Raw genomic sequence first — 22,834 nt, 5'->3', positions numbered from 1 at the left:
ATTAATCCAATTATCAGTTCTGGAAAAAAAAATTATCCAAGAACTTGAGGGGAAAAGAAAAAGTTGGAACCAAAAAATACTGAAATGGACCTAAAAGAGGCTTTTTCATCAGATTGTCCCCTTTATGTTTGCAAGTTGCAAATTGTAATGGTTTTTGGTTTCACTGCACCTAATTTCCCATCCTTCACTGCCTCATGAAGTTAGAAAATCTAGTTAACTGAGTGCCATGGGACCCCTGCCATAGCTGGATCCGCATCATCAGTCATCCATTCAAGCCAAAATTTCTGCATAAGGCAAAGCAATTTAATCCTTTTCTTTTCTCTGTTCTGGGCCTAATCTATTTTGCTTTTTTTCAGACCAAAAAAAATAAAATCTATTTTGCTTTTCTTCCCAAGGAGGGCATCTATTTATTCATTTGGATTGTCAGCATATCTATTATGAGAAAAGCTGCTTTTCATGTGAATGATAAGCGGTATATGACAGAGAAATGCAAGAAGACCTGTCATAATTAACATATTCAAAATGCATGGCCAGCCTTCCAACATGCACTTGATTTTGTAAAGAAAATTAAAGCAGTCATAATTCACATATGGAAAATGCATGACAAGCCTTTCTTTCTTTTCTTTTTTTGGGGTGATTAATGTATTTATTTTGTACGGTTGAAAACATAATGCAGTCGGTGGAAACAAGATACTTCTTATACAAACAAATATAATATATAAAATACATAATGGGAGCAAAATATTTCTTTTGCTTATATTTTCCATCAACTATACCTTTGATTCTATTACTTTTTCTTCTGTTATTTAATTTCAGTGGGTTACATTAAGGTCTATAATTCGAAAAAGACTTTTATGAAACGGGAACAACACTATTTTACTATTACCGATAAATAATATTGTGACACGCATAACAACACTTTTACGTGGCATAGCAAAATACTACTATTTCTCCTATAATTCACACATTATTAGATGTATTTATAATTTAATGGATGATTTTGGTTTTTCTCAATTCATTACATTACACAAACTTTCTGATTCCAATAATTTAATGCATCTGGGATACATGAACTGAACAGAAAATTCCAAATTAATTTCCCAAAGATCAGTATGGGGACCACATGTGCTTTGTAAGAATATCTGCATATTGTGGCCATAATTCATTGTCCAACCACATTGATCTTGAGATCCCCAAGGAACTATATTATATATATCTCATCAGGGCAGAACATAACTTCCACAACAAAATATTGTCCTAGAGCCAATCCAACTCTGTCAATAGCTTATTAATTTGACCATGTTGTTGGAATAGTTTTTTTTAATTATTTTGAGTACATGCTGCTGAATGTCAATTTCTAGTACCCAAGGAAATATCATAGCAAATTACATGATGAAAGATACAAATGAAGTTTCTTTCTAGAAGAAGGGAATACTATTTTGTCAAAATTTTAATGAGATTCATTTAGACCAAATGAACTGAATTTTCAACCCCAAAAAAAACTGAATTCAATTCACCTATAAAATAAATAGAGTAATAGAACCAATTATATTCCTTAGTAAAAGAAGTACAGCTAGTGGCACAACAGAAGTGAAAAAGAATGAGATTATGTTTGTGTTTGAAACAAACGTGGTAATTGGGTTATTGGGAAGGCACTGCTGCTGATCTAAGACGAGTACAATGGCTGGCAATTTCCAAATAGTGTAGTCAATAGAAAAGTAGGTTATTGGGGAGACTAGACCAAAGACCAGCCTCAGATTCCACACATGACTCCGCAGTTTTGTCTCTGAGAAGTCTGAACACAGAAAAGAGAAAAGTACAGAAATTTGTGAAGAGAAGAGAGCTCTTGAGTCTTCTTCTTGGGTCATCTTCCATTTCATCAAAGGAGATCTTGATCTCTTCCAATGAACAACAAACCAAGCTCATCCACACCACCATCATCAAAGCCCACATGGGTCCTGCCCTACAAGACCAAAAACCTCACTGACCTCTACACTTTGGGCAGGGTACTTGGCCAGGGTCAGTTTGGCACCACCTACCTCTGCACTGAAAGCTCCACGGGCCACCAATATGCCTGCAAATCCATCCCAAAGCGTAAGCTTCTTTGCATAGAGGACTACGAGGATGTGTGGAGGGAGATTCAGATGATGCACCACCTCTCTGAGCACCCCCATGTGGTGAGGATCAGAGGCACCTATGAGGACTCAGTTTCTGTGCACTTGGTGATGGAGCTGTGCAAAGGAGGAGAGCTTTTTGATAGGATTGTGAAGAAAGGTCATTACAGTGAGAGAGAGGCTGCAAAGCTCATGAAGACCATTGTTGGGGTTGTGGAGGCTTGCCATTCACTTGGGGTTATGCATAGAGATCTAAAGCCTGAGAATTTCTTGTTTGATAGTGAGAAGGAAGATGCTGCTCTTAAAGCCACAGACTTTGGCCTCTCTGTTTTCTACAAGCCAGGTGAGACCTTTTCTGATGTTGTTGGTAGTCCTTATTATGTTGCCCCTGAGGTGCTGAGAAAGCATTATGGACCAGAATCAGATGTGTGGAGTGCTGGAGTGATTTTGTACATTTTGTTAAGTGGGGTCCCTCCATTTTGGGCTGAAACTGAGATTGGGATTTTTAGGCAGATTTTGCAAGCAAGATTAGATTTTGAATCTGAACCATGGCCTGGGATTTCAGAAAGTGCTAAGGATCTGCTTAGGAAAATGCTTGAAAGAAACCCAAAGAAAAGGGTAACTGCCCATGAGGTTCTTTGCCATCCATGGATCATAGATGACACCATGGCTCCAGATAAGCCTCTTGATTCTGCAGTGCTTTCTAGGCTGAAGCAGTTCTCAGCCATGAACAAGCTCAAGAAGATGGCTTTAAGGGTCATAGCTGAGAGGCTGTCTGAGGAAGAGATTGGTGGGTTGAAAGAGCTGTTCAAGATGATTGATGCAGATGACAGTGGAAGCATCACATTTGATGAACTCAAAGAGGGCTTAAGGAAAGTGGGATCTGAGCTTATGGAGTCGGAGATTAAGGATCTAATGGAGGCAGCTGACATTGACAACAATGGAACAATTGACTATGGTGAGTTTCTTGCAGCCACAGTGCACTTGAACAAGTTGGAGAGGGAAGAGAATTTGTTATCAGCCTTCTCCTTTTTTGACAAAGATGGTAGTGGGTTCATAACCATTGATGAACTCAGGCAAGCCTGCAGGGAGTTTGGATTAGGTGAGCTTCATCTTGAGGACATGATTAAAGAAATTGATCAGGACAATGATGGGCAGATAGATTATGGAGAGTTTGCTGCAATGATGAGGAAGGGTAATGGAGGAGGCATTGGAAGGAGAACTATGAGAAGAACAATGAATTTGGGGGATGCTTTGGGGCTAGGACTTGACGACAATGGGCTCCAACTAACTGATTAGAGTTCAATTAGGAGTGATCTCTTTTTTTGGTGATACAATCATATTTTCATGAATCATGGGGAGAAATCTATGGCTTAATCTTAATTTTCATCAATTACTAGCAAAAAGAAATTACTACCTATGGGTAGAGATTCAGATTGAAATCATCCTGTAAGCAAAAATATTGTAGTTGGAATTACATTGTTTTCTTTTTTTCTTTTTATTCTTTTGGGGCAAATATGAGGCCGAAAACCTGGATGGATTGAAGGGGAGATTCTCCAATAAGTATTTAAGTTAAGGATTGGTTATTATTTATAATCTCGGTTGTTGAATTGCATTCATTAGATATGTTGGTAGATTTAATATGCAACATACATGCAATCTAATGGTCTGAGATTAAAAATATATAACTAATTTTTAACATAAAATACTTATCGGGGAATTTTCAGCATTGAAGGAGTTCAAAAATCGAACTTTCGTTGTAATTGTAGGGAACCACTCTAGAGTTATGAGCTAGAGTGCTTGACCAAACAAATGCCTTCATGTGCTGAATTCTCCCTCGTGAAGGTGTGGGCTTTTAGTATAGCACAAGGCAGATTCTGTGTCTTGTCTTTAGCCCAATGCCGAATAGATTTGGTTCTTTTTGGGTGGTTTGAATGTAGGCGAGCATTTCTCTCTTGTTTTAGCCCAACACCACAATTACAACTTACTATCATACTATCAAATTTTTGTGTTTGGGGTGAGTGTGGGTGTGGGTGGGCGGGGAGAGAGAGCTTTAAAATGCATTATGTGATATCAATACAACCATAAAAAGAAGCTTCTCTCAAGAAAGTTGGTGCTTAAGAACATTCATCTTTATAATCCATTGACCTAAAAAAGAGAGCATGGTGGTTGTTAATTTTGGGGTGGTCTTCTTGTATCTATGCAAATGTTTTAATATTTGTTAATTTGAGCTTACCCACAAAACTGATCACGCTGTAGTAAGTAACAGAGTCAAAAGCAGCCTCTCGTCGGCCAAATTTTAGATCATTTCCTCGAATCGTGTAACTGTCAAAAGTGAGTGACTATCTGACTATCTCAATCGTATAATTGTATTTCTTCAAAATTTTTTGTTTGATTTCAGGCTATTTTGGGTTGGAGATGATCTAATAGCCAAATAGGATGAGGAATTCAAACTTAGAATTTCTTAGAATATTGAGAAGAGAAGTACTGCTCAATTAAATTAAAAACTATTTGATAAACTAAACACTTTTTTATGATCAATACAATAACCTTCCATTTGGACGAGGGAAAATAATTTAGAATTTAGCTAAAAGTCGAGAATTTAAGAGGATAAATTGACAATTCCCTTGTTTGGCAACTTAAGCGTAATTGACAGTTCCCTTGTTTGACAACTTAAGCGTGGAATTTATTAAATGATGTGCGGAAAAAAGCGTGAAAATTGGGGCATAAAATTCCGGAATTTAATTTCCACTAAAATAAACGTCATTTCACAATTTTCATAGTGCCATTTACAAAATTCGACATATATAAATCCCAATATTAAAATCTTCAATTACCAGAAATTAAAATGATGAAAATCTAAATTCCATTATTCTAGAATTCTATATAATTTTTAATTACTTCACCAAAGGAGGGTAGAATCTAACTAATGAAAAAGCTGACTTCTTTGTTTTTTCTTTTTTTGGAAGTTCATAAACACTACATGTTACGTAGTGATAGCCATGCAATAATTTTTCATTTTTCTAATTTTTCATTTTTCATTTTTCATATAATTGGGCCAAGTGGATTCTCTCTCCCCAAACCAAAATGGCACATGAGTAAATTTGCCAGAAACAGAACCCAATTCCAACAGTGGACTACCGTTTACCATGCCAATTGAGTACCAAGTTGTGACAGCAACCGTGCTGGTGGTGTGGGACCCAGTCTCAGTTTCATCTCACAATAGGTTTCGTTGACGTCAAAAAAGACTCTGAAAAACAGTGAAAAACAGAACCTTCTGGATTCACAACCTGCATAAATATCTACCCGGCGATGCAATCTCAGCCGTCCATCAGGACTTCTAAATAAAAGATCGTATTTTAATTGATTAGAATAAAAGTCACAAATAACCTATTTAAATGGGGCTGGTTTCTGGAGCGTTCTTGCACCTATTGTGGATGGTTACGGGAGGCTGCTGATCTTTATTTTTTCTTCCGTATTCTGCTTTCCTAAGCCTAAAATCATGCTAAGGTTCCGTGTTCCAATCCAAAAAGATGTAGGCCAAGTGTTGTAACATACAACTTCTTCTTCTTCTCCTTTGTGTCTGTCTGTGTGTTCGTGTTCTGTTTTAGCTTTTTGGGTCCTATAATTTGTCGACAAGAACAAAAAACAGAAATTAAGAGCGTTGCAGGGTTTGGATTTGATTTCGAGGAGTTGAAGAAGAATGGCTAATGGGGAAGAGAAAGGCGGTGACGACTTCTACGCAGTTTTGGGGTTGAAAAAGGAATGCACAGGCTCGGAGCTCAGAAAAGCCTATAAGAAACTTGCACTGGTTAGAGTTTTTAACCATTTCTGCTCAATTGAACCTTTTGTTTTTTTTACAATTCATTCAAATGGGTCCTCTTAAAATTGAAATCCAGAGCTAAAGAACTAGTCTTTTCCTCCTTTTAGCTTCTGGGTCTTTGACAAATCATTGAAAAAATTGACCTTTCTTCTATTGTTTGTTGTTCACTACTGGTTCTAAGCATCACTGGGTCCTTCAATGAAACTTATGGGAAATGGGTTTCCCAAAAGAAATTGAAGTTGAAGCATTTAAATCCCGGGAATGGGTTTTCAGTGAATGATCAAACAGGTTAGAGAGATTGAAAAAGCATTGAGATTTCTGGGATTTATGGGAAATCTAGGGAATTGTATATTTTTTTTTTCCTTTACTTTATTGTACGTTGCAGTTAATTTTATGTCTTTCTTTGTTGCTATAGAGATGGCATCCAGATCGTTGTTCAGCCTCCGGAAATTCTAAGTTTGTGGAAGAAGCCAAGAAGAAATTCCAGGACATTCAACAAGCCTATTCTGGTAATTCCACCCTCTCAATCGCATGTTGGTTATTATTTTATTAGTATTTTGAGTAAATTGGTCATGAGGCGCATGTGCTCTGTTTTGGTAAACAGTTCTATCTGACGCGAATAAGAGGTTTCTGTACGATGTAGGAGCCTATGACAGTGAGGATGATGACGAAAATAATGTAAACTTTCTTTCTGTTAGAGATCCTGTGTGTGTAGAATTTACTGCTTCTCTTTTACCTGTAGCTTTTCAGTTAAACCAGTCACACTGGTTTCTAATGATTATTGGAAACATGTTGTCGGTGCAGGGAATGGGTGAGTTTTTGGACGAGATGGCAATGATGATGAGCCAAACGAAGCCTAATGTATGCTTCAAATTCACTCACCTTTCTTCGTTTTTAATTTAAGTATTTGCACTTCTTTTTCGTATACGTGTTTTAAACATGTTGAAGCAAGCAGACCAAGAAAAAATGGGATGGAATTGCTTTCGGCTTTTTGGGAAAACCTACGTTGTTGGTTTACTTTTGCTTTTTTATTAAGGACTTTATTTTTGCTACGCCACTTGAGAAGAGTCATAATGGAGTTATTTTAGAATTAGAACCGACAGTTGATGGGCCACTTAAGGGTCAATAGTTCTATCTAAATAGATAAGCCCAATGTCTTGATGTTTTTATGGAGATATGATCGCTTGTATTCAAATATTAGGAAGTCCGGGTTGACCATAGGATGGTTTAGCTAACAAACCTAAGATAATCTCTGTGGGCCCACCTAGACCATGATGCAATTTCATTTGTTTAACTACAAAGAAGAGGAGACCAAGATTAAGGGAAAGGATGAGATGAGACTATTGATTGGTAAATCGATGGTTATGAGACGATTTGTTCTGTGTGCAAATGCACAAATTTGCATTGAGTGATTAGCGCATATTTGTAAGTGTCAGTCGCCATGTGCACGTGAACAATTGTGAGCTGTTGATTGGTGTGAGACTCATTGTGAGGTCCACGTACATTTCTGGCGAGGCTTAGTGGGCCAGTAATTCTGACAAAAATAGTAAGACATAGAGAAGAATGCTGACTGTTGTGGATTGGTTATGGGGTTTAACTATTTTGAATTTGTGTGCACTAGTCATAATCTGCCATGCAGTATGATTAAGAGCTTGCTTTGATGATATTGCATGTTTTCTTCTTTCATCTCTCATCTTTTTTACTGGGTTTTAATGAAATTTCTGAGCTGAGCATTGTAATTGTAATCCTAAGTCTCTCTGGTTGCATTTGGGATAATCATGATGATAGTGTTTCCGAGTACTACTGACATTTGGAGATTGCGTAATTGACAGGAAAATGGGAAGGAGAGCTTTGAAGAACTACAAAATCTCTTTGATGAAATGTTTCAAGGGGATATTGGGAGTTTTGGCTCTGGCCCTCAGCCTGCTACTTCCTGTTCTACTTCTTCATATGTGTCGTATTGTGAAAGTTCTGGTTCCAATAACAAGCGTAATTCTTCTGAAATGAATTATGAGAAGGCAACCTTGGAAGATTCTTCTGGCTTCAACACTCATTTTCAGAGTTTTTGTTTCGGGGTCAGTTCCCTCCTCTTTATGCTTCTCAATGCTTTTAGCTTTTTGTGTTTTTAATATGAGGCATATGGGATGAGTGTTTGATTTTTCCATGAGACCGAAGACAGGGCAATGTGAGACTCTTATACTAATAAGCCTACAAACCTCCTATACCACAAACCTATTATTTAATCATGACCCCATTGCAATGTGGAACCATTATGTGGCTTTTTTAGTACAGGCATTGCAATGGGAAGGCTCACATTCAATATTCCGTGCTGCTTATAATATACAAGGCTCCAGAATTTAGTCTTGGGTATGGGCTTGCTTTGAAGTCTTAGACAGTTGATGAATCTATTTAACATTAAAGTTAGTTACCAAAGGAACCCAATAACTCAACAGAGTTTGTGCCAAGTTTGATCCTTATAGAAGCTACCTTATTGACAACAATGTGCTATGAGTGTCTTAATGTTTTGTGTGTCCTTTGTCAACTTTTGAAGGCAATGTCTTTTTAACTAAATTACAATTGAGGCAAACAATTGGACTATGAACAAAAGCATTAAGGTATGAAAAAACATATGGTAAGTGTGTGTTTGTCTCTTTGCATTATAAGTATGCTGCTGTTGCCGCTTCTTTGCTTCTTTTCTCCTCTCTTTTAGCGCTAGTTCTTATTATGTACAAGCCTCATATTGTTGGTTTGTTTGGGATTGATGCTATGAAGACAGCTGGAAAGCCGGCAAGACATCGGGAAGGGGAAGGCAGCAAGAGAAGGGATTCAAGGAGAAGCCATCGGTAAACGAAGGCATGGCAGGAAACAAAAGGTTACATCTGGGCATGATGTTTCCTCAAATGATTATTCTGGTATATCAGCTAGATAATGTTATTGATTCAGTTGGTCATGAACTGTTGGAGACTTAGTTGGCAAAATTTTAGATCACCTTAGGTTTAGCAGGGGGTTGAGCCTCATTGTGGCATTCCTTCCATGCCATAATATTCAATGGCAATGGCATCGTCTCAAAGTCTTGAATTGTAATTCACTCATTCGCCGAATTTCATGTCATTACTTCTTCATATTAGTTGATGGGATTTCATTATTTACAATGACTTGCTTGCCAAGGAACAATAACAAAGAAAAGACCTTGAAACATGTATGGGATGTGTTGCTTTAGTGATAAAAGTATTTGTTCACAGCAAGCATTCAAATCTTGTTTGAGTAACAAGCAATTTAAGTGATTGCATTGAAATTGTTGAATGGTTGGCCTCTGTAAAGATTTGGGTTTTCAAATATCCTCCACCAACCGACCATGAGGCTGCATAAATGCCTACCAAACAAAGGTGGCTAATCCTATAATGGCAGAATTGGAGTTCTGTTATTTTTATGGGCCAAGTTTTAGTATGTTGAGGGTGAAGACCCTACAGCACGTGGGCGAAGGCCCCACATGTGTGTGATCCTAAAACCCTACGCCTAGGAAAAGCCTTATTCGTCTGCTTTAGGCTTTGGGATGGTGAAGGAAAGGTGATTTGGACCCACTAATTCCAGCAAATTATTGCCCATCCAATTCTAGACTTGAAACCTTTTTTGTTGTAGGACCCAAAAGCCCCATGCAAGTTGCCAAAATTTCAATCCGTCCATCCAAAATAGATGGTCGCCTGTCTTTGTCAACATTTTCATGACTAAGCAATAGTTTAAAACACAAGTTGGGCAAAGCGTGTCGAAAGTGGAGAAAGCAAAAGAAAAATCAAAAGGGATGTGAAAAATGATGTCTAGGAACACCAAGTCATGCTCTTTAGACTATATTGTGGGTGGTTAGTGGTGACATTAAGTTGACATAGCATAAGATCAAGATCTTGATTAGGCCTAGTAGATCATCTAGATCATCCTGATTTAGAAAATCAAATTATATTGTTACTTGTTTTGCCTGCCATAATCCCCATTAGCAAAGCGAGCTTGTGCTCACACTAGAAGATACACACAACTTGCATTTTTATTTATTTTATGAATCAACTTGCACTTTTCTGTATGTGATGGTGATCATGACTATTCTCTATATGGTTAAGAGACTGTCTAGTGGATGTGCTCATACAGTCATTGATAGAGAGAAGTGCAACATTTTGTATTTAAATTATGATATTATTGTATAGTTGTGTTTGGAAAGTATTATGGTCAAAGTTGGATCCTTGATGGCCAATGTGGAAAATATCTAGAAATATAGGCGAGTAGAAAAGCATCACATCTAAAATCGGGTAGTTATCTCAAATTCCTAGCCTCCTTTCTCTCTCTCAAACCTCTTTGGCTATGTTTCGGGAGGGGGGAGGAGGCCACTCCTCCTCCTCTCTCTAATTGTGGAGTGGTTATGGTTGGTGTTTTAGTTGTAAGGTTACTGGCTGTAATCTCGGTGGTGTTCTTATCTGTCTCTAAGGCGGCAATGATGTCTGTGGTAGCGGTTTTTTATTGCAATGTGTTCTTATCCGTAGTGGCTCTGTTGGTTTTTGGTTATTTGTTTGCAGTTTTCTTATTTTGTAATAATTGCATCAACTCCTTGTGAGTTGGGTTGGGTCTTTGATTGTTTCTAGTCTTTACTTTTATTTTGTACTTGTGAAAGTTAAAAGTTATAGTTGTATTGTAGATTTGGGTGTTGTGATTCATGTCTGATTTGTTTAGGCATGCGACTTTAATGCCAAAATTTCTCCGGCCTTTTGTAGCTTGTATTTGGATTAACCCTATGTGGTTATGTTGACGCGGAAAAATGGTTTGACACTTTCCTACTCAACTCAGTGGTGTATGGGCCTTCGGTATGCTCAGGGCCTTGGTAGAGCTCGTGATCCGTAAGATAACAAACGCTCAGTAAGACCTAGAGCACCGGTGTGGTACCGCCGAAGGCTCTCTGATGCTTAAGTAAGTACGGATTTAGTAAGCTTAAACTGACAGATCAATAGGCGGTATGCCGTAAGTTCTGATTAACTCCATTTTGGGGGATTGTGCTCCTTTTATAAGCATTGGGAGGTGTGCTTGTTGTGTAGATTTTCGATGTGGGACTGTAGATATCGATTGTAGGCCTGCCACGTGTCCTAGAGAAGAAGGTTGCCCTAATCGATGAATCGGTAGGCTGGGTGCCGAAAGCCACCATGGTTGGGCACAATCTTTGTCCACGTGTTTGGCCCTCATTGGCTATTTATTTTGGGTATGAACAGGTTACTATGCTTTCATATTTGTATTACCTCTTTATGAGCATTTGTATTTGCCCTTGTGATTGATAATTTTTGTGTCTAATTTATAAATACAATTATCGGATTTCTCTCAAAAAGAAATATAGGCGAGTTGTTGCATGAATAGTAAAAGTGAGCACTAATATATGATAGTTTGTTTAAGCTTTTCAATATTCCCATTTTCACATTTAAAATCGTTGGGCGTATTCAAAATTGAGAAACATGATGAATTAATTTCCAATCATGGTCGTTGTGGACTCTTAAAAAAAAAAATCCTAAAGTTTTCGTGAAAAAAAAAGAGAAAGAAAATATTCATTCCAAAGAAAAAACTTTGGGTTGGACTTGGATCTTCTGATCCCAAGCCCATCCGTTTTGAAATCCAACGTTGTAAAATGGGTTGAGTCCCATACCCGACTCTTAAACATTCATGAAGGCCCGCAATTTTTTGTACTTTTGACGGATTCTATATTGAGGAAAAAAAAGTTTGTCTAAATAAAAAATTAAAAAATAAAAGTTATCCAAATTATAAAGGCTGCCCTAACTTATGGTACTAAAAACAACCTTGATCATGCAAACTAAACCTTGACCATTAACCTAGTGTTATTACTTATTTTCATCCTATTTAACAAACTTTGTAACCACATCTTTTCATCCTATTTAACATACTTTGTAACCTAGTGTTGATCGGAATTTCGTTTTTTATTTAACAAACTTTGTTTCTTATTTAGTGATTTTATTAAACTTTTCCCGGGAGACTAACCAAACATATGTTTTTGGTCTCTTCCATCAGGGCGGAGCCACATACAAGCCTGCTATTGTCGTGATCTCCCAAATTCCATGAAATACCTATTATTTCTTAAGCAGCTGTTGCAATATTAGTTAAAATATAACTTTATATAACCTTGAAACTATAGTACTGAGGTTGGGAGACTATTGGTAGGTTAGTTGGTTTTGGAAAATTCAACATATCAGTTCAAGTTGTTGGCATCAACTGTTCCGTTGTCATGTCATCTTTCGGTTCATAGAGTAGTTTTTCTTTCTTTGTCGGCCTTAATTTGGTTCATTGTGTCACGGGCCTTGTTACTAGTTTTGCCCAAGTCTCCAAGTTTTGATTGGAATTTGGATGCTATTTTTTAGGAGCAGGTCATTTGCTGCTAAATACATTATTTTACGAAATTTTGATCTTTTGTGCTTTGTGATTAGAATTATGACGTTGCTTGCGGCCTTACCTATAAGAAGATATTTCTCCTTCATTCGAATCATAGTTTGACACATATGCAAAAATAATTCATCAAAAACACAAAAAGAAAAACATATGCACACAAGTCACATTGTTATTGGCTTTTATTCATAACAGTCACATTTGGATTATAATTTTCTATTCCGACTTTCCATTTTACATCTTATGCTATTTTATTAATAAAGTATCCCCAATATTAAAAGTTTATATGTGATTGTTTTGGTCATCCAGTTTTAGAAACATGATGATATTTCTTTCATTGTCATAGCACTACCTAAACCAACCAAACTGAATTATTGGAAACAATCATCTAATTTGAACTACAAAGCCATAGGCTGTATGTTGTCTTTAAGTCTTTGTGGTTACTTTAGTTAGTCTTTGTGTGGTGGCTAACAAAAATCAGAGGGATCGAAGTCACTGGGGCCATTTTGACACTAACATGATACTTAATGGTTGAATCTCAACCAATCCATTTTTCTCTCCCAGAAGAAAGGAACAATACGTTTTGATTAGCTTATGGTAACCTAATTTTGGGTGATTAAACAATTGACTTTAGACCTTTATAAACGGACTATCATGAGATTGATATTTTCAAGCAATATTAATCGATCAATTGATCATGACCAAAGAAATAGATCAATTTAGAGGTTATTTTATCGATTAATTTAATCACGTGATGAGAGAAATAGATAGTTTGATATATTGGATGAAGGAATTGAAAATTACATAGAATTCTAAAATGACAGAATTTAGATTTCTATCATTTCAATTTCTAGCAATTGAAGATTTCAATATTTGGATTTATGTATGTCGAATTTTGTAAATAACACATATTTTGGTGGAAATTGAACTCAGGAATTTGATGCCCTAATTTTCAAGCTTTTTTTTTGCGTGTCATTTAATAAATTCTGCGCTTAAGTTGTAAAATAAGAGAATTGTCAATTTCTCTTCTTATATTCCTGACTTTTAATTAAATTATGAGTTATTTTTCCTTATCCAAACGAAAGGTTATGAGGAAATTTTACTGTTATTATATGAGGCCACGAAGGAATGTTATTCCAACTATTTTTCTGGTAGTGGATTTTAAGTTGGAGCACTGACACTGTCCTAAGAGTTTGTTGGTCGAGGATTAGGAGGCGCATGCATTATTAGTGTGTTGTAAACTTTTTGATATTTAGGCCTTTTAGGGTTTTGTGCTATGCTCTCCCATCAATTCAGTCTATTGATTCATAATGAGAAAAAACACGTAATACTTCTAAAACTATAAAACAACTCCTCCTACCGTTGTTAAAAATTGAATTTTTTTTTCTTCCACAACAATCACTCATACACGCGTTAAGATTTTCTAAAGCTTTAAAATAAATTACTAACCGATTAACGCTTAAGCAAAATAAATCTTAAAACAATCGCATTCCCCGTCCGAAAAGAAAATATAAATCTTCAAAGTTTTTGTGGTTCAAAATATATTTATAATTATCCTAAGTTCTATGATCTAACAAGAAGAAATAATAAACACAATTATTGAACCCATCGACAGACAGGGCCAATAATGCCATATTATATATACTATAATTAAAAGTGAGGAGGAATACAAACAAGAGCTCTTCTCAACTGTGGAACACTGAAAATGGATCGAAGGAAGGCGATGCACCATCCTTGTCACGTGGTATTGGATGGGGGCCCACAACTCCAACCTCAACGTTGAGTGTTTGGTGGATCTAGATTGTCTTCAAGCTTATCCAGTGACGTGTAAAACTATCTTTAAAAGTGGTGGGACACTTATCGACCCACTTGACCCAGTCACTCTCCCTCCTGCTTCCTTTCTTATATTATTATGATCTCCAAGCCTTCTATATCTGGCTTGGCTTCCCTAGATTTGGCTCACACCATGAGTGTCTTCTCTCCCATTCATTTGGGGTTTTTTTTTGTACTATATTTCTGTTGGTGAGTCTTACTTAGTTAAAATTTTAGTTATTTATCCGTTTGTTTAGTCATTTTTTAATTGAGATTTTCTAGTTTTATCTCTTTTAGTATTAATATATCTTTGTACTTATTTATAAATACATTCATACTTAAAAAGAATACATATATGAAAATTCTCATGCACTTTGATTGACATGGTATTAAAGCCGGTTGATTGATTGAGTATGAATTATAGCCCCTCTCTCAACACCACACCCTAAGCTTAGGATGCTCAAACCCTAATGAGAAATGGCCTAACATTTCTCTTTTTATAGTAAAAAAAACACATGTGAGGAAAACCTCCCCACCATGATAGACGGCCAAGAGGTCTTTTTGGGCTTTTCTTGGGCTTTTTTAACTTGTGTTGTCGTACAACACTTGTTCCTAGGTCTAATGAGTCCTTGGACTATTTTGTCATTTGACCTAAAATGTCTTCAAAGCCCAAATCGAATCTAACCTTCAAACTAATTAACAATCTAATTATGATTTTTTTTTAAGGGGTTGCTATCTCGTTCAAGCAATGAGAGCCCGAAGGCTAGGATTAGGGTTTCTCTAGTTTTCTTTACTCATTCTCTGCACCGTCTCTCTCAGTCTTCTCTGATTTCTCTTTGGGTTCTTCTTGGTGAATTGGGTATGACGTTTTTTTTGCTCTTTTGTTCTCTGTGGGGTGGTTGTGTTGGCTTCTGTTTTGGGTTCCCAAAGAGCTAGTTCCATCTTAACGCTATGGAGATGGCCACCGCCTCTTCTACTCAAGGGGATGACAAGTATGCTGCACTGCAGGAATCGAAGCGTGTGAAAACTGGTGTTGGGCATTTGATTATTAGTGGCATGGATTTTTCTAGTAATCATAGTTTTTGTATCGAGGATTTTGTTGACAAGGCAGAGGAGACCAGTCTCGAGGGGACTCCAAGATCTCCCTAATAATTCTCCTATGGAACGTTCGTGGGCTTGGCAACCGATGAATGTTCCTTCTATGAAGATCTTTCTTCGAAATTTTCTTCAGGCTGAAAGGCCAATCTTGGTCTCCCTTCCTTGTCAACTGGGGTTCTGGATAAGAAAATTTGAGGTGGTGGTTGGTGTTTGACTAGATTTGTTATGATGCTCACAGTACATTTTTTACTCTGTATGAGGAACTATGATGCTTTCTTTAGATAATAGGAGGCTTTCTTTGACAGTATTTACGTAGTGATGGGATGTGTTTCAATGGTTTTGCTATTGGGTGATTGGTTGGATCTATTATGATACCTATAGTCCCTTTTTGACTCTGTACGAAGAACTATGATGTTTTTTTTTAGATCATAAAAGGACTTCTTTGACAGTACTAACGTAGTGATGAGATATTGTTTTAAGGGTTTTGTGGTTTGGGGTTTAGGTTAGTTTGTTTCGTATAAGTTGTTTGACTCTTATGTTTAGTCAATAGCATGGGTGGTACTATTTCCTGCCCTGAGATTTTGTTTCTCTATGAAGGTTTTAAAAAGGCCGCTGTTAACATGCTAGTTCTTACCGTGTAATATTCCTTTTGGTTTAATGAAATACCATCTTTTCTATTAAAAATAATAATAATAATAATGTAATTATGATTTTTGAATTAAAGTCTTAACCATAATATTTAGTGTTTAACTTGATCAACCATTTTGGTCAAATGAGTTTACTCTGACTTTTACCGTTGACTTTCAACGTATTATCTTATTCCTTTATTTCTCTTCTTATTACATTTATCAGTGTGCGATACATAGGTTCCAATTAGCGAGGTAGTGGGTAGGTTTGATTCTTTTAAACAGTGTGTGAATTAAATCACATCATTTAATTCTCCCTATTGGTGAAGGCTACTTACAATTAGACCTTACAAGGCTTCCACAAACCATCAGAAATCAATTACAGAAATCCTACAATTTACAAGTACATACTCAACCTCGCGGAAAACCTATAATCTGCCTATTCCATTAACGAGATTGTTAGGAAATCCGTTGTTTGCCTACACAGACAATTTTTAAAAGGCATTTTCGGCATCCCACTGCAGTCTCTTGTTTTGATGTTCTTCGCACCCAGACCATTACATGTGGCCTTAGATTATTCCAAAACCAACCGTAAATCCTAATTCCCAAATTTGAAATCCTCACACCTTAAGCCACAAATTGACATAAGTCATGTTGTAGGTTCCAAATTGCATAGAGCGAAGACGATGATGTCGAGGATGTCTACAAATCGAAGATTCGAAGTGGGCCCTCCCATTTTTTGTTGCGGCAATCAATGTCTTATGACAACGTCATGAACTGACGACAACCATGTGAGAAGATTTTGGGTCTATGTCGATTATAGGGTAAGAAGAGGTTGCACATTCTTTGAATGGTATGTTCCACAAGTATGCAAAAAGTTGAAGATTGTGATACCTAGACTGTTGAAATGATTATGTAAGGAGGAAAGGAAAACAGAAAATTGAAAATGGAGGTTAGAGTTGTCTTGAAAGCACATAGATTTCTATGAGCAAGTCTACTAGGTTTGTGGATTTTTTTTTATTGTGTTATTGGGAATGCTAGTACTGGAATGGAGAGAGGTTGTATCATCCAAGAATGTGAACTTAGCAATTGAAATTTAGGGTCTAAAATTTAGGAGACTTAGATGATTTTTGTGTGAGCATTGGTGGAACCTTTTGGAGAATCAAAGTGGTTAATGTGTAAGAAAGTGGTCCTTATAATCTCCCATGTCAATTTGTATGAAAGTTGTTTATGTATGAACTGTTATGCAAGTTCCAAATGTATAGACTGATTTTGCATTTGTTGCTCTAGTTGTACGCATAAATCCATTTCCACATATGTACTCAAAACCTGTACTTCACAAGATATAAATCCATTTCTAGAATATCTTAAGTTGATATGGAAGAATCCTCCTTTACCTTTACTTTGTCTTGCAATTGCTTTGCCTTGACCCTATTTTTTAGGGTTTGCTCTTGTATTTCCGTTGCAATCTTTACTTTCCTATATTTGTTTTTTAATTTGTGGTTGACAAAAAGACCTTGTTTGTTGTTGGGTTGAATTCTGCCTGGCCATCCCTACATCACTAGTGCTAATGATGTCTCTTCTCCCATCACCACTGAAGGTTCTAACGACACTTAACTAAAGAAAATTTGGAAAGTGAGATTATTGGTTTTTCTTTGTTAATTATGAAACCAGCTTGTAGATATTTTGATCAAGGTAGTCTCAAGTATGATGTTCTATGACTCGCTTGACAAGTTATGCATGCGAAACATCTTTGTGCCAACTTAAAGGGGAGTGTTGGTAAGTTAGGATTTTGGTTACTTACTTGTTTGTTTAATTCTATTGTAATTGAGATTTATTTCCTATTTTATCTCTTTTAAGGTTAATTAACACATCTTTGTACTTCTATATAAATACTTCCATATTGAAGAAGAATACATATATGAAAATTCTCATATACTTTGTTTGGCAATTTCTCATTTTGAGATTAAGATGTTCACTTTTTCTAAATTAAAAATGACTTGCAATGTCAATATTGTTCAAGGATGTGAAACTATTTGTCCCAATTCACCCACTAATTTAAATAAATAATGTTAGTACTATATTAGTGTTATTAAATTATCATAATAAAATAAAGAACTCGCACATAGAATACATCTTCTACTATAGAAAATTAGTGTTTTCTTATGGTTATACATGAAGATTTTTCATCCCGTACATCTACAATGCCCCTTCCTCTTATGGAAGGGTGCATCTCTAGTTTTACTTTGTTAAAACGAGCCTAGTGGGAGTCAATGAGGGTATCACTAAGTTGGTTGAGCTCTTCCACCTTCACACATGTGGGTAGAGGTACAACATCCCATGCATATTTGTGTGTAAATTTAACCCCTCCCCCAATCACTTGTACTAAAAAAACAAGCATAGCAGGAGGCCGAATAGTCTAGGTTTGAGCATTACACTTTTAACAGTTGTGTTATGGTCAATCATCAGGATTAGAAGCATGTGTAATATATGGAACATAGGTATAGTTTTGAGTGATTTTTAGGATGTGTCTAGTGTATTTACCTTTTGTGTTTTTATTATTATGGCAAAAATTAATTTCTTACGTTACTTATGTTTTAGGACCATAATTGGTACAACAAATTAACTAAAAGCTGAAGAAAAAAAAAAGGGTAAACATCATAAAAAAAAAATCTAAAAAAGGAATGTAATCATATATGGTATAAAAGTCAAAGGATTTGTATCAACAACACTATATGTGAATTTCACCCAACTTATGTTTTCGATTTTGAACTTATCCCAAATTTTCTAAAGATAATTTCTTAAGAGTACGTAATTACAGAATGAAGAAAAATATGAGAGGTGACAATGGCGTCGTTCATTATTAATGGAAGTTTCTTGCACTTATAGTCTCTTTCGCCCCAACGATATATAGTTACTTAAATTACTAAAAAGGAGAAGCAGCAAAGTGGATGGCTCCAAAGCAATCAAGCCATTTTAGCCGCTCGCTCTGTTTACTGAATTTAGCTTAGCCATCATCACCCCTCTCTCTCTCTCTCTCTCTCTCTCTCTCAAAGCCAAGAAAGCCTTTGTTTTTTTATAAGAACCCTGAAACCTCTTGTGTTCATAGAAAGGACCTTCTTTCTACGCATTAATTTTCACATCTTCTCTCTCATTTGCTTCGCTTTCCCCATCTCTTTGTAACAGTCGTATAGCTTGCAACATTGTCCCATATTACACAGCCAGCTTCGTCGGTTGTTACAGAGAGAAATTAAATTAGTTAATATAATTAGAATATAAAGTCAATATGGGTTTTCTTCACAAGCTTTGGGATGAAACACTCGCCGGCCCGGCACCTGAAACCGGCCTCGGCAAGCTCCGCAAGTTCGACTCCTTGTCTAGCCCGGCTTCGCCGAGTATGGTCTGCGACGAGGTGCCCGTCACTCGGAGCATCACAATTCTTAGGACCACTTCTTCCACTTTTGGAAACCTGTCACCGAATTCCGGCTCCCCCTCGGAGTCCCCAACTACACCGGGCACTCCAAAAAGCCGTAAGTTAAAATTTATTTTTATATTATCAGACTGTGAATAAAAATCGCAAATAAAATAACGTGACAACCCATTAAGCTCGTTATGGATAAAAGAATTTTTTTTTTAGAACAAGAAAATATCCTCCTACCTTTGTATTTTTCTTGAAAGTGTTACTTTTTGGCTATTAAGAAAACATTGTTGCATATAATGGATTTTATGTTTCTTGCAAGTTTTACTCTAAGGTAAAGGTTATTATGAAAGAATTATTGCATGGAACGGGTGTATACAACACATATCCCGTCATAACTACCTCATTCTCACTGGGAAGGAAGAAGCTTTGTGCAAAGATTTCTTGTCTGTGAATCTTAGATGCTATAATTTTTTTAATTTCCTTTTTTTATTTATTCATGTGTTCTTCTGGTTTTTTTATGTGCAGCGGGAACACCAGGTGCAATGAACAAGAAATTAACGAAGGAGGAAGTCGTCAGCTGATGCTTTGGAACGCGCCGAACCTAGAAGTCCGACTGGTTACGATTGGTTGTTTTGCTGTTTAGTGTGTTTAAAAAATGATAATAGGATTAAACTTGAGAAAATATATATAAATCTTCGTTTAGTTTAGATCATGTCTCACTAGATTAAGAACTGAACAAGTCAACCCCCAAATAAAAACTAGATTGAGAGACTGTCTATCTTGGATGCTTAAGATATTTAGTATACTAATGTAAGGTCTAGCTAGTTACTATAATTTGGTATGTTATATTATAAGAATATCAATAATTGTCGTTGAGATAGTAGATTGAGTCTAATAACATAACATGTAAGACTTTTTGACAAAATCCGCATTATAACACGTAGGTTCTTTCGTAGATTAGATGATCGATGCAATCGTGGAGAAAAATGTTTAGCAAGAACTAATTACTTTAACCTCTTTTATTAATTCTTATTCAATTAATTAGGTATGTTTGTATTGTAGGATGGTAATTGCTGCTTTGGATCGTTGAGAGAGGAAGTGATGAAGATTTTTATGAAGTATCGGCCGGCGACTCCACACCATTGTACATAGAGAACCTTTGTGGGAACTTGATGCATATTAATATATCCATATAGTAAATAGAGATGTATCTAAGTACTACATAAATAAGGTGGTTCTGTCGGGGAACAAGAGAAGAACCCAATGCCTCTTGGAGATTATGAGGGAGGAACTAAAGTAGGATAGCCATTTTGCCTATTTGATGTTTCCATGTGATCTTCAAGTTTTCTTCTGTATATTTGTATATATATGGGTTTTGTGTGTTGAATCCTCCCACTTCGATGAAACTCATGATGAGTTTACATATCAACCTTTTACATATCAATTCCCTTTTCACATTTTAACCCTCACGTGCAAAGATTTACTAGTATAGTAGTTTGTAGCAATTGTTACCTAGAAAAGGTCCTGAGTTCAAGTTCTAGCATCGGTGTAGTGTCTATTGGTATGTTATCGCCCCTTTCAATAGAAAATGTCCTCTGCAAAAAAGAAAAAAAAAAAAAAAAAACCCTCGTGCACAAAAGGATATACTTTGACTTATATACACACAATTATGCAATTGATGCAGAATTATGACATCTTGAAGCATTCAAGAGTGTTACTGTCTGAGTCTCTAAGGTAAAAGTTTGATAAATTTATTTGCCATAATCCATTCCATATTCCAAACGAAAATTAATTTCCTTGGGGTTGTGACGTAATAATCTAAAGGGAAAAATTAGAAAACAAAACTTGACTGGAAAACAGCAAGGAATTAATTTCCTTCACATCGACTTAAGTTGAAGCTGATTTCACTTTCTCAATCAGATCAGCAGCATCTTGAACGGTTGAGATGTTCTCTGCTCCCCCTTCTCCAACGGACACTCCGAACTTCTCCTCCAAAGCCATCAAGATTTCAACCTGTTTCATTTTTTTATTCCATTGATCAGATAATTATTGAACAAAGGTGATTTTAGTCAATTACATGAAGGTAAATGTGATTTATCTTCATTTAATTAATAATTTCAATTCTTAATGTTTGCATTAACCGACGATATTTTCTAGTATTTTGAATGTTTTACCATTCTTTGCCTTTTGCTTTATATACATAGATAACTTTTTATAAGTCACGACTAATCAATTTTTTTCTTGTTATACTAAAGTAAAAAGTATGAAGATAGAGTAGCAGACTGTGTCCAGAGAATCAGCCCCCAAATCGACAAACTTAGTTTCGGGAGTCACAGTGCTTTCATCAATGGAGAGTTGCTTGGCAATTGTGCTTTGGACAGTTAGCAGAGTCTCTGGTTGAGCCTGCACAAGGTAATGAAATCAGCATATATAAAAAAATTGCTATCAAGTTACTAAAAACGCTTCTGGTAACATTTGATCGAGCTTGTTATACTGATAATAAAATACCCCCAAACATAATCTAAAGTGAAATAAGATATCTACTCACAATGGAACATGAGATTGCAGTCTTGAGGCAACTAGGGATTGGAAATGATCTTTCAGCCGCCCTAGTGATCTTGATCTTGGGCACAAGTCTTAGTCCCTTAACCATTGGACCTCCCTGCAAATATGAAACAATCAAGCATGTGAATTAGTAAAAAAAAAAAAACCACCTATGCATGCACCAAAATTTGAAAAAAAATTGCAATAACTATGGGCACTCTTACAATGCTAGATAAGCCATTAGCTTGGCAGGTTATGCTTCTGCCCTTGGTGCAAGGTAGAGTGGCAACAGTGATTGGAGAAACTGAAGCAAAAGAAGCCATGGCCAAAGATTGGAAAGAATTAGAAATATGTAAATTTAACAACTTGTTCTTGTAATGCCCTAGATTGCAGGGCTTAAAGGGTTTGTTTCATTTATAATGCAGAGAATGCATAAAAATGAAGGCCTAGGGTTGGTCGATGAGAACAATAAAATCAAATGGTAATGAGCCATGTCTTTGGCGGATTATACCATGTAGTGTGTCTCTTGTGCTTGTAAAGCTGGCAATAAGTAGACTTAGGAGAGAGAGAGAGAGAGAGAGAGAGACAAACATATGGGCATTTGCAGGGCTTACCCCCTCATTAGAAGCTGTGTACTTTGTTATAAACTTGTAGTTGAGATCATTCAATCTGCCTTAATGGGAAAGTCCAAGCATTTCTTTGTCCATCCATATATACTAGTTAAGTTTTGGGGTTGAGAAATAGACTTTCAATCTAGTCATTTAAGTTTTGGACTCGGACCAATTGGGAATTTGGGACTTTTGGGCTTGCACAAGATTATGGTTGGATACATGTCAAATCGGGTTATCTTTTTCTTTAGTCCCAAGGGAGAGGAAAAGTATTTGATGTAGGTAGGGTGTGCGTGATTCAGTTCGGTTTGACTAAGGTATCAAATTGTACACTAAATAAATGTGGTATCACAGTTCAAATTGGTTCA

General features: G+C 36.3%; 4 protein-coding genes across 11 annotated transcripts; 3 read left to right on the top strand and 1 right to left on the bottom strand.

Moving 5' to 3' along the window:
- The first annotated feature begins 1,460 nt into the window (after positions 1 to 1,460).
- Positions 1,461 to 3,615, top strand: LOC103327583 (calcium-dependent protein kinase SK5-like). Its single transcript, XM_008229917.3, has one exon. The coding sequence runs from the start codon at positions 1,905 to 1,907 to the stop codon at positions 3,411 to 3,413; it is 1,509 nt and encodes a 502-aa protein (XP_008228139.2). The 5' UTR covers positions 1,461 to 1,904; the 3' UTR covers positions 3,414 to 3,615.
- A 1,891-nt stretch (positions 3,616 to 5,506) lies between these two features.
- On the top strand, positions 5,507 to 9,089 carry LOC103327586 (Chaperone DnaJ-domain superfamily protein). Of its 8 annotated transcripts, none has more exons than XR_001677729.2 (7): positions 5,507 to 5,925; positions 6,353 to 6,446; positions 6,542 to 6,615; positions 6,742 to 6,798; positions 7,770 to 8,012; positions 8,489 to 8,569; positions 8,714 to 8,853. XR_001677729.2 is itself a non-coding variant. In XM_016793815.2 (7 exons), exons 1-6 carry the CDS (start codon positions 5,818 to 5,820, stop codon positions 8,501 to 8,503), a joined length of 591 nt encoding a protein of 196 aa, XP_016649301.1. In that variant the 5' UTR covers positions 5,507 to 5,817; the 3' UTR covers positions 8,504 to 8,552; positions 8,710 to 8,847. The 8 variants fall into 8 exon arrangements, 6 of the variants coding, with proteins under 6 accessions (XP_016649301.1, XP_016649295.1, XP_016649296.1 ...); XR_001677728.2 differs by having other exon boundaries at positions 8,710 to 8,849; XM_016793815.2 differs by having other exon boundaries at positions 8,489 to 8,552; positions 8,710 to 8,847.
- Positions 9,090 to 18,892: 9,803 nt separating this feature from the next.
- Positions 18,893 to 20,701, top strand: LOC103327587 (Dormancy/auxin associated family protein). Its single transcript, XM_008229919.3, is given in 4 exon segments — positions 18,893 to 19,423; positions 19,840 to 19,874; positions 19,876 to 19,940; positions 20,377 to 20,701. Coding segments are annotated over 4 exon segments (372 nt in total). The 5' UTR covers positions 18,893 to 19,179; the 3' UTR covers positions 20,405 to 20,701.
- A 339-nt stretch (positions 20,702 to 21,040) lies between these two features.
- Positions 21,041 to 22,369, bottom strand: LOC103327757 (acyl carrier protein 1, chloroplastic-like). The gene is made up of 4 exons (XM_008230127.2): positions 22,083 to 22,369; positions 21,863 to 21,976; positions 21,598 to 21,717; positions 21,041 to 21,327 (listed from the first exon to the last, which is right to left on the bottom strand). The coding sequence occupies exons 1-4, from the start codon at positions 22,179 to 22,181 to the stop codon at positions 21,202 to 21,204; spliced, it is 459 nt and encodes a 152-aa protein (XP_008228349.1). The 5' UTR covers positions 22,182 to 22,369; the 3' UTR covers positions 21,041 to 21,201.
- Between the last annotated feature and the right edge of the window lie 465 nt (positions 22,370 to 22,834).

Source organism: Prunus mume, linkage group LG4, assembly GCF_029339155.1.
Source record: "Prunus mume cultivar Tortuosa linkage group LG4, ASM2933915v1, whole genome shotgun sequence".
NCBI lineage: Eukaryota > Viridiplantae > Streptophyta > Magnoliopsida > Rosales > Rosaceae > Prunus > Prunus mume.
This window is presented reverse-complemented; position numbering and strand designations above follow the sequence as displayed.

What these genes read in the sequence shown, in the direction of transcription:
- LOC103327583 (XM_008229917.3), top strand. Translation starts at nt 1,905, where the DNA reads ATGAACAACAAACCAAGCTCATCCACACCACCATCATCAAAGCCCACA.
- LOC103327586 (XM_016793809.2), top strand. Translation starts at nt 5,818, where the DNA reads ATGGCTAATGGGGAAGAGAAAGGCGGTGACGACTTCTACGCAGTTTTG. An exon ending in CCTATAAGAAACTTGCACTG is followed by an intron (nt 5,926 to 6,352) that starts GTTAGAGTTTTT and finishes TTGTTGCTATAG; the next exon opens with AGATGGCATCCAGATCGTTG. An exon ending in TTCAGAGTTTTTGTTTCGGG is followed by an intron (nt 8,013 to 8,713) that starts GTCAGTTCCCTC and finishes CTATGAAGACAG; the next exon opens with CTGGAAAGCCGGCAAGACAT.
- LOC103327757 (XM_008230127.2), bottom strand. Translation starts at nt 22,181, where the DNA reads ATGGCTTCTTTTGCTTCAGTTTCTCCAATCACTGTTGCCACTCTACCT. An exon ending in CTAATGGCTTATCTAGCATT is followed by an intron (nt 21,977 to 22,082) that starts GTAAGAGTGCCC and finishes TCATATTTGCAG; the next exon opens with GGAGGTCCAATGGTTAAGGG. An exon ending in GGGCTGATTCTCTGGACACA is followed by an intron (nt 21,328 to 21,597) that starts GTCTGCTACTCT and finishes AAAATGAAACAG; the next exon opens with GTTGAAATCTTGATGGCTTT.